The 11,548-nt window shown below is 41.9% G+C and overlaps 1 protein-coding gene across 1 annotated transcript; it reads left to right on the forward strand.

The window, feature by feature from the left end:
- Positions 1-1,449: 1,449 nt before the first annotated feature.
- aig1 (androgen-induced 1 (H. sapiens)) lies at positions 1,450-9,510 on the forward strand (the record flags this gene model as incomplete). The annotated part of the gene is made up of 4 exons (XM_008301815.1): positions 1,450-1,567; positions 6,135-6,407; positions 7,477-7,643; positions 8,896-9,510. Coding segments are annotated over 4 exons (578 nt in total), but the record flags the coding sequence as incomplete, so codon positions are not given.
- Positions 9,511-11,548: the final 2,038 nt, after the last annotated feature.

The raw sequence follows: 11,548 nt of genomic DNA on the forward strand, positions 1-11,548 counted from the left end.
CTAGTGGATTCAGTTGTTTCATCCTATGTGTTGAAGCCAAAGTTGTTTTTGCAATTCTGTCCAGGTTGCAAAAGTTTTAAGTTTCAGTCAAACTTAGTAGAATATTCCAGTGAATGTCACTCAACATAAACTTCATACTGTGTAGCTTTAATGAACTTTTGGAAGAAGCAAACACAGATATCGTCATGGAGTTTGGATTTTCTTTTCTTTTTCAAAATATAAATAATCTTAAGGCTAAATTTTGGGAGCAACTAAGTGCGGTAGACAAAATTCACAAGTTGTGAAGAAGAAAAATAAGTTGCACAAACTTTTTTAGGGTAGCTTTTAGGGTTGACACTAGTGGTGATTTTCATCTTCAGTTCATCTGTTTTCATGAATCAATAATTATTCTGTAAATTGCCAGAAAAAGAGTGAACATTTTTCATTACAGTATATCAAGATATAAGGTGATGTCATCAAATGTCATATCTATTCTATTTACGTGTGGGCTGAGAAGCTGCTTGTAGTGCTTGGAAGGGTAGCATTAGGTGGACATGGTTGTTAGTACAAGAGATCAATAAACAAGATGTTATATAGCTTCAAGATAGATCGCAGATACAACCGGCTGAAATGGGTTTCCTCTGTAGGAAAGATAGGATGAGGAGCTCAGACATCCGAAGGGAGCTTGGAGAAGGGTTGCTGCCGCCAGCTGAGATGGTTCAGGCATCTGATTAGAATGCCTCCCGGGCGTCTTCCTTTAGAGATTTTCCGGGCACATCCAACTGGGAGGAGACCCGGGGATAGACCCAGAACTCACTGGAGGAATTACATATCTCATCTGGGCAGGGAACGCCTTCACATCCCCAAGGAGGAACCGGAAAATGTTGCTGGGGAGAGGGACGTCTGGATTGCCCTGCTTAGCCTGCTGCCACTGCAACCCAACCCTAGATAATTGGAGGCTTTACATGCAGTTAAATTGTCTCCAAAATTTGCTTTTGTGTAATCTTAGCCAGATACAGGATATATGTTAAGAAGGTACTTTTAGACAGCAGGATTTGAACAATAATGCATTTGTAGGTCCAATTATGAGTAATTAAGGAGCTCAGACATACATACATTTGCAATCTAAAAATAAAAAATAAAAATGTTGGTGTACTACGAACCACGACTGTCAGCTATTTCAGTGGGTCCATTTCATACCAACTGTCCCACCAGTACGAGTGTAGTCAATGTCAACTTTGGTGCCTTGCAATGCCTTGAAATTCAATTTCCTCGACTAACTGTTTTCATCAGATTTTGTCATTGAAGCCACAACGTTCAGCTCAAGTGGGAATTCTTTTCAATTTCATTTGTTCTGCGACACTGGAAGATGTTTGACCTCGCGAAACCTCCCTCAACCATGTGACCCTCCCTCCCAAATCTCCCCCCCAGCTGTGTATCTCTGCGTGAAATGGTTTGTCCCGTTTTTAGCCCCAGACCACAGGATCGAACCACCGCTGTTTGCCGAAGAGGGGGGATTTTCCAAGGAGGTAGAAAGCTGGCTGCTCGAGCGAAACCGCAAACCTCGGAGGGGAGACGGACATAGACAGTGAGAGAGAGAGACAGAGGGGAGGGGAGGGGAGAGAGGACAACAAAGAGAGAGACCTAGAAACAAAAATAGAGAGAGAGAGAGGGACAGCGAGAATAAAGGGAGTATTATTTACGAGCAGCGAGTCCTCTCAGCAGAGACTAAACTTAAACATGACCGGGAGACTGGAATTCCACTGAGGCACACTGGGCAAAAGTGCAGAGTCAGGACGTTTGTGTGTGTGTTTGTGTGTGTGTGTGTGTGTGTGTACAGTATAATGATGGGAGGGAAACCTAGAATTTAAGACCCCAGGAGAGAGAGCTATTCTGTCCTGATCTTGTTACTCTTGTTAGACTGCACATACTTGGCATAGTCGGTCTGACCTTCTGACTTCAGATCCTCCAAGTTGAAAACTGATTAGCCAAAGTCGGGTTGTGACACAGTGGCATTCTCCTTTAGTGTACAGTAAAACAAACGCACTGCTTTGACAAACAAGACACTCAAAAGTTCGATTTTACTGCGAAATCCTCTCTGGACATTTGAAAATTGGCAAACAGTAACTGAATGTCTCTAAATCCGTTGCCAGTGGTGCCAAGACTTGACTGCTTAGTGTTGAAAAGCAAGTGTAGGTGTTCCAAGTTCTTTAAAACAGGGATCCCTAACACACCTGTCCGACAACAGGGGAGCAGCAGCTGATTTTAGGTTTCTAACCTTTAAACAAGCTAAATTCACTTGTTAAGTCTTTATGGACTTTGGATGTTTTTGTTTATACTCAATAGCAGATTTGATCAGAATATGTCAGAGTACCTAGAAAAGGTAAGGGAAAATGTTGGATAGAAGAAATGCACTGCAACCTGAATAGCTGCTAACTTTCTGTCCATGCATCAGGGCATGTAATTTGTGGACAAACTGAGCTGTTTTGTTTTTTGTTTTTTTTTTAAACATTGAATCAATGGCTTCCTTCCAGTTTTTCCTTTGTGTTCCTGTCAACTAGTCTTCTGCTGTTTCTAAATGTGAATTGGTAGAAAAATCAGACCTCAGCCCAAAGAACCGCCTGTATTGTGACTCTAGGAATGTTTTCCTTAGACTGCAAGTTGCACACCACCGTGACCTAGTGAACCTCGAAGGAAAAAGAAGCTGTCATTCCATAAGATTTTGGTGCACCTCCAGATAGAAATTCCCCAAAACGTGTAATTTCACATTTAAAAGCGATCGAATATAATCAAATATATTATAAGCTTGTGCGAACTGACAATCTGCAGGTTAAGTGTATTTTTTATTTTCCGTTGGAGCCACTGTGGCAGTTCACAGTCAATAGGACACCCACTTAAACCGTGAAATACCAAAAACCATGCTTCCTTTTGGTGCCTAGTTTGGATCTGCCACTAAATGACTTTGTTTGAAACCAAAACCAAACCCTCTTTGTTTTGGATTTTCCCTCTGACTCCGTTCATTTTTGTCATTTGTGACACTGCACTGTTTCTCTGCATCTGGTTTCTGACTTTGCTTGATTGGGAATCAATTCTGTTTTATTGTTTGTCCTATAAGTTAGCTAGATCTCAAAATAACTGAGCTAACTGCATTTTTGTACAAGTGCGCCGTGCTGCCAGACGGGTGATTTTCTCCAATTTATTTCACTATTATCCCAAATATATATGGAAAATTTGCCTTCTTATGTTGCATTGTAGTCACCAGCTCACTATTCCAACACAGTCCAGCTACACTTTTACCATTGTGGTTTTCCAGAAGCCTGCCCAATGCAGTTACACAGAACAGGCTGCTTTTTTTAGAGCTTTCTTTGACTTCTTTTGTGGAAACAGGGATTTTGTGTATTTGCTGCACTGTCATGTCTTATTTGCTGCCGTGCAAGCCATTGATTAAAGCGTGTTGAGCTGCATGAGGATCATGAGCCGTGCAATAAGTAACACCAATGTAGTCCACTGATGACTGAAGAGAAGATTGCCAATCAGTGATGGCCCTGCTTCGAGACAAACCGCTATTTATTAGGTGGTGGAGGGAAATGTATTTATGAAATGTTTAAGAACTTGTGGCCTGCTGTGGAAACCCAGCACCAGATGATTTCTCTGGTGTTTAAGCTCCTGTAAAACCACAGGATCAGCTAATTAGGCTGAAGAAAAAGACCAAAGTGATTCTAAAGAGATGATTTGGTTTCTTTGAAGTGGCGTTCTAAGAGGTTCTTACCTGCAGTGCTACCAGTTTAGAGAAGCAGAGAAGAGTACTGGCAGGGAACCTGTTTTAGCCAACTGAAAAAGGCCCAATGAAAACATCAATATTAGTTTCTGTTTGCGCTATATTTCTAATATTTTCACTGCCTTATCTTGCTCCATCTATGTTCTATTCAAAGCGAAAGCCATCAAAGCCACCAGAATCAGATGACAACAAGAGTCATCTCGCAGAACAATATTCTGTTTATATTATTGTATGAGTTTTCTGTTCTACCATGTTAGTTTGACTTCAAATTAAAAACCAATGTCACAAAGCGGTGAACCAACAACTCCTGGTTTTGCAAACTAAAATGACCGCTTTTGTCAATGGAGTCTGGTGGCTTTGAAGATAGTGAAAAAACAGCTTTACTGTAGTTCTAGGCTGTCTGACAGCAAGGTAAAGCAGTAATGTATGAATACACCTTATGCTTTAAGTGTTTTTATTTTGTTCCACTTTTGTCTCAGTTGACCAGAATATGTTTTGCTACTGACCCCATCTACAGCAGTTCGTCCTGGTTGTTCCATCATCCACCACCATACAGTCAGTGTGGACAAGTACCTCGTACAACCCCGCTTCAAAAAAAACAACCATTTAATCTATGTGAGCCTCCCCACATATTGATTTGTCAACGAGTGTTTGCTGTCCATGACACAGTGTCGGTACTTTATGTTCAAACTGAACCAGTCCAGAGCTGGTGTTTACGCTGGTTACGCATCCTGTTTCTCCCACTTTGAGAAGCTGATGTCATACTTTTATTAAATTAAAACTTGCATCAGTTCCATTTAACTGAGAGTGGGCTGTCATGTGAAAGTCTGCTGTGCTCGGTTGAGGTTTGACTTTGACGCATCTTGCGAATTTCTACGCTTCTATTTACAGCCAGTGATGCTCGGCGAAGTTAGATACTGAGAAACCACAAATTAGCCCCTCAACAGAACATGACGGGTCCTGGCAATCAAAGACGATATCAGTAACCGTAACGTCGAGATGCAAGTTGTGTTGTTCGCTGTTTGAGCTCCCTAAGTCTAGTCTGCCTTATTCCTGTACCTGCATGTAGACCTGCTGTAGCCCAGAGTGCCAAAACTAAGCAGCATCATTTCTGACCATCAATCTGGGAATAATCGGCAGATGGAAGAACAGTTTCTGTATTTCTCACTGTAACATAACGAGGATGACAAACATGACTGCAGGGGGCTAAAGCGCTCAGCGGTGTGTCTTTGCTCAGGTTTGACACACACACACACATCTACAGCTGTGCTCCTGAGAGTGCAAATGAGGTAAGAGGTTGAACTCTGCCGAGACAGTTACGCCTCTTGGTGTGTGTTTGTATGTGAGTGCCCCCTAGTGCACGCAGAGAGCAGTGCACGTGCAGGGAGGTTCGGCTGGAAGGCTCGCACGGACGGTGTGATGAAATGATTGAATCGCTGATGTTTGGTCAATTTTTGTAAAACAGGCAGATGGTGAAAGCGTGCAGGGAGCAGGTAGGCAGTGTTTGCACTTGTGAGATTTCATAAGTGTGTGTGTGTGTGTGTGTGTGTTTAAACAGCTGTCAGGTGGTGAGTCACAGCAGCACCATTAAAGACTATTCTCATGTGTGTGTTTGTAAGAAATAGCTTCACAGAAAATAGCAGCATATGTCGTGACCTCTATTAAATGAGCTTGTATGTGTTTAGATGGATTACGCAGGTGTCTGAACACACACACACACGCACACACTCTCTGTTTACATAGGTGAATTAATTTTTGAAAAGAGAACAAACCAGTAATCAGCGGGGTTAAACGTGAAAAGCGTACAGGGATCTTTTGAGTCCCATTTATTCATTTTCCTGTCATAAGAACTAGACAAGGAAATCCAACAGGGACTCTATCTTTTACAGCTGCAACAAAATAAATAAATCCAGATTAATTGTTTTTTGTTTTTTTGTTTTTTTTTAAAGAAGTAATGTCTAAAATCTCATGTGATTGCCGTCTTTTGTTGGTAAAAGGCATGTTTGGGTTATGGATTACTAATTGGACGGCCCACTACAAGATAATGCAAGCTGTGTTTTACCTTGTTTTTGATATTTTATAAATCAAAAATGGATTAATTATGAAAATAATAAAGACGTAATGTGCAGGACTATCCAAGCTGCAGCCATCATGACTCAAAGTCAGTAGTGAGGTGCATTGCGGCGCAGTTTCACAAATGTCCACTAGATGGTGTTCTAAAAAATCTGAGCTCTAATGTCTGTCTTTAAAGTACTTTTTACGTAAGTTATTAAAGTCTCAGTAGCTGGTGTCATTACTTTCAAAGTGTGTATAGAGATACTTAAAAAGAGCTCTGTCATGTCAGCTGCACTTCTGTTGGCCCATTTTAACTGCGAAGGTGGAAGCTAATCCAGGTTTCAAAGCGTTCCGCAGAAACCTATGGGCAATTGGGATGGGACTGCTGTCAGATTTTAAGCTGTTTTTTTTTTTTAATATTCTTATTTATCCTTACATCCCTCTCTTTTCCTCTACCTGTGTCTTCCTCACTATCTCAGCACACCACCGTTCTGCCCTTCATCATCATCGAGATGCGGACAACCCACCATCGGTACCCTAGCAGGTCGTGGGGTCTGGCAGCAGTGTGCTGCTTCGGCATTGGATACATCCTCTGGTAACAAATGTCTTCATTTTCCAGCATGCAAAAAAAAACGCCACTTACTCTACACATCGTAGAGTCGTCCTAGTATTTACCTACTACATGTTACACTGAGTAATATAGGATAGATAAGGTATAGTTTTTTAAATAAACACACTTAGTTATGGTTAGTTTGTGTTCAGATTATTTTATTTGTACTCATTATAGAAACCTTTATAATGCCAGTGTCATTCAGTTTGGTGAATTCAGAATTATCTCCAGAAATCTATGGCAAAATTACATAATGCCAAAGATGGCCGTTGCACACACTGACACATGCCCCGCCTCTGTTCCCTGAAAAAAAACAACAACAACAATCGTCTGCTCTACAACAGTCAAGCTGGGAAAAACACAGCCAATTGTGTTGTTGAACTGACTCAAGCAAAGAGGCGGGATGGCTGTCGATGGCTGTCGAGTAGCAACACTTGATTATAAGGGCTTTGTATCCGTTTTGCTTCCAGCTCAGGAGTAGCTGAGTAGAGTTACACAAGTTTTAACTGAGTCTGGTTTGACTAGTGAACAGAAATTTAATCAGTAACCAATGTGATAACTGATTAATCTTCTAAGAAAGGAAAACTGGTAAAAAAAAATTTAAGGATTCCTGCATCTCAAACGTAAATATTTTCTGGTTTTCTTGGTCTTTCATGATATTAAACTGAATATTTTTAGGATTTAGACTGTTAGTGGAACACAACAAGAGGCTTTAATATGTATACTAGTAAGAAAAGTACATCAGTAGATCGAACATTATAATATTCAGTAGTTTCAGCCCTGTTGAATGTATTTGTGTGTGGTATGGATTAGGTTTATTAACTCTAATGACCAGTTCATCTTTGCAAGACTAGTTCAGGTTTAATGTCGTTGAAATGTGGTCCAAGTTACACTTATTAGGTTAATGTGATTAGATTAGATACATTTTATTATGAAGGCTCTTTAAAATTGATTGATCCTAACCACTAGGCGTTGTCCAGATAAAAAAAAAAAAAAAAGCAGGTCTAAAATGAGCTCTGACTGCAGATAACTGTACCTCTCTGTGCCTGCCCAGGACGTGTTGGGTGCACCAGGTGACAGGTGTGTGGGTGTACCCGGTGCTGGAGCGCATCGCACCGCTGGCTCGAGTCGTCTTCTTCAGTGTGATGACGGTGATAATCTGCATCTTCTACGTCCTCGGAGAAATCCTCAACAGCTACATCTGGGACCAGCCACACACAGGTACGCAACACACACCGCAAAAGAAAAAAAACTCCCTCTACATGATGAGACAAGATGGTTCTCCCACTGCGTATCTTACTAACCAACCAGAAATAGCATACAACAACCCACCTGTCTTTGTCGTTAAAGTGTTGAAGTTTTATAATTTCTTGAAACAACAAGAATTAAACTGTACAGATTTTTGTTTGCCAGACTATTATTCTCCACTTTACAACATGTTTCAAAGACACACACTCATACACTTTAACAGGATGATTCAAAACCTCTAAGAATGTTCATCAATGACAAAATTTTAAAGATCTGAAAACACACAGGGACAGATTCACATGAGCAAAAAAAAAATGTTGTTATTGTGATAGAGTGAATGAGAAGCTTGAAACTAGCAACCAAGACCACAGACTCATTAGGAAAACTTATACTACGTGATAAATTAAATGAAAAGAAGGGTCATTTTCTCCCAGACCTCCTTGCAGTGTGACTACTTTTTGCCACCAGAGGAGTCGCCCCCTGTTGGTTGTGAGACAGAATGCAGGTTAAAGGCATTTTTACATCAGCTTCACTTGTAAAACTGAGAGGCTGCATTTGTCTTTTAAATACAGTTAATGGTGTGGTTTTGAGAAACTGAAGGACAGTAGTGCAGCTTTAAGTTTGTACAGCCCCCATGTTAACATGCACAAGCAGAGCAAACAGTTTTGGTGCCTCTAGTGTTAAATTCAACCCTGATTGATAAATAAACATGCCCTGTTAAAGCATGTCCACTATAACGCTCAAGCATTCTGCAGGGGCAAAAAAGAAAGCAACAGCTGATTTAAAACCATGTGCACAAAATCAGAAAGTGCGCTGACAAATCTGCTGCTTGCAGACTGAAGAAAGTCTCTTTTAAGTTTTTTTTTTTTTTTCTTTCAAAAGTTCTGCCGTTGGAACACTTTTCTTAGATTTGTTGGTCAGTCTGGAAAGTGATAAAACGCAGACAGAGACAGAAGCAGATGTAGCATCTGCCGAGCAGCCGCCTCCCTCTTTCCCACGCCCACATTCACTCACACACTCGCTCTCCCCCATCCATCTGCTCAACAGGTCAGCAGGTAGCGCTCCACCCACACCGCAGGGACTCCGTCTGTATGTGTTCGACTCTCTAGACGAGAAGTCTGCAGCCCTGCTCTCGAGCTAAACCACCCAACGCACATCGCAAAGTTTACTCGCAGTCTAATTTCTCTAAATGTCGCTCTCTCTGTCCTGTCGTCTCTTTTCTCAGAAAAGGTCAAAGGTGAATGATCGTCTCTCAACTGTGTGGGCATCGAAATCGGCTTTCGAAGGACCAGCTGTGCCCCGCCCACCCAGGACAGCACAAGATCGAGACCAAGCGACCTCTGCTGAAGTGGAAGAGACCTTCTGAACTATATTCATAACAGTAATAAAAAGTGAAAGACAACCACATCATCAGTTATATGTAAATACAGGAGGCGGTGATACTTGAAGGCGAGTCAAAAATCATCTTCTTTTTTTTTTGGTTTTTGTTTTGTCTTCTGTTTTTGTTTTCAGTGGCGAGAAATAAGCAGCAATCTGACAGCAGATGGAGCGCAGTGGACAAACTCTGTACTGTACATACATCTACACCAAACATAGGACATCAACACTGACAGGCTGCACCCCCACAAACATGTAACACACCTGAACAATATTTGCAATTTGTTTTTCTGGTATAAGCTACTGATAAAAGTGAATGAATACCTTCAAAAGCCTCTGTACACCTACTGAACATCATCATTATTCATCTCATGAGTCGCACGACATGTGTGGAAGAAAGTAGAGGTTGTGAACAAAAAAAACAATCAATAAAGTTGAAGTAGGAAATATTTCCTGTCAGTTAGTCCGGTGTGAATTTTGAGTGGCTCTACAGAAACCAACAGACGTGAAGCTGGTCCACCTCGACTGAATGTCTGGTGAGAGGAACAGCTGACTGCATCTTTTACTGTATTTACACTGAAGGCTTGGACTATGAAGCAGGATTTGTCTTGACTTGTTAGATGGGGGTTCACACCTCCCTAACTTTAGCTGCACACCTCACCTGCTCCAGAGCCGTGGTGCTGGCTACTTGTCAGCAAACGAGGGAGGCACCTTTTTTATCCATTGACAGGCTGCAGGGGAGAAGGTCCAGACTTCAATGGCACCTTTAACCCTAGTTAATTTCTACGGTGTGTTTCACATTCACACACACCAGCGATCTGCACAGTGCTCACCTGCCGTTGGGGTTCAGTGCCCCGCCAACCTGGTGATTAGTGGACGACCTGTAGCTTTCGTGGTACCTGCTTTAGTCAGCAGGAGGAGGTGATTAAGTAACCTCGCAGCACTGATGTTTGTTCCTCCCAACGTGGTCATGATGTACACATCACATTTTCACCCAACTGAGGTTCGATCTCCAGTTTGACCAGCTGTGGTGCCACTGAGCCGATCAGATCGCAGTCTGGTCCCAGTGCCTTCTGCACATCATCATGTAGAACAGTTGGCAAATTAGAAACTACTGCAGCCTGTGAGACTGTTCCCATCAGAAGCACGCAATGAGTAATCTAGGATTTGTCCTTTTTTTTTGTTTTTTAAAGCAATGTCAAATTTTAGCTGTCCTTAAGGACGATAAAACGATGACTCGCCGATCAGCTTGTGTCACAAATGGCGTGACATCAGCGACTCTGCTCTGAATCTAAATTTTTATGATCTGACCGGAAACGTTGATGATGATGAAGTGTGTGAGCTCAACACTCAGAATGCAGTTTGCTGCGATGGGGAGTTCCCCAAACATTAACCTCGTAGTTTAACCTCTGGCAGACATTAAACACAGCCAGACAGGCAGGCGGACACGTGGGCTATAAACATATTTTGTGTCACTGACTGAACTAAATGCTTTCCACAGTTACTGGTGACTAAGGCTCCTCTCACAGAGCCTGTATGTGTGTTCCAGTGACATGTTGGAAAGCCCTCGGTTCAAAGTCACAGTGAGACTCTGCTGAGAGCGTCGCTTAGTCAGTTTTATTGCAGACTTGCTTCACACAGTGGCCGGGTCAGAGTGGTGAACCAGGAGAGGAGCTCTTTTACAATTCAGCCAATCTGCCCGACTGATTTTCCAGCTCTTTGTCACCATGGAAACCCAAAATTCAAACAACAATTAGCACATGATATGAATAACACTCCCACATTTACCACCTTCTCTAATGACACACTATTAGCTGGAAAAAAAGGCCTTCTCTGTCTGAATAAGACAGAGCAGGATAAATAGAGATCTGCTGTCCAGATGTGCAGACTTAGATGTTAAAGGCAAATACATCAAGAATGAAAGGAGGAACCGATGCCGTCGATCTTATAGTGAAAGAGGAACCGATTGAAGGAAAAGACAAAAATAAAACACATTATTTGTGGGAAGAAATTAATGAGAGGAAAACAGCAACCAAAAAGCAAAAGAAACAGTTGATTTCTCAAGGTGGGAGGGACGCGACGGAGGAAAAGAGACATCTGAGGAGCGTGAAAGAAAAAGCAGAGGAGCATAAAATAAAAATACGTGGACTGATTAACACTTAATTGACTCTAAAGGATGTGAAAAGTCAAACCAACAGAACAAAGAAAGAAGCTGAAGCGCTTCTGCGTTTCAGTTAGTTTCTTTTTCTCTCGACTGTAAAGGTTAAAAGAGTGAAACCACAAAACACATCAAGGCAACTGGTTCCTGTCAACACAAACCAAGCCTCTCACCCCCCCTCCTCCCGTCCTCCTCCTCGATCAGAAACAAACGCACCTCTCCCCCTCCTGTGGGGTCATCTGGCAGCGAAATAATAAAATAGAATCTTTATTTTCTGCAGCAGTGTTGCTCCCTCACCTCTACACAACGTGCCATCTCACATTACACAGCTTTTTTTTTTTTT

The sequence above is a fragment of the Stegastes partitus genome, unplaced genomic scaffold, assembly GCF_000690725.1.
Source record: "Stegastes partitus isolate 25-593 unplaced genomic scaffold, Stegastes_partitus-1.0.2 Scaffold1718, whole genome shotgun sequence".
Lineage (NCBI taxonomy): Eukaryota > Metazoa > Chordata > Actinopteri > Pomacentridae > Stegastes > Stegastes partitus.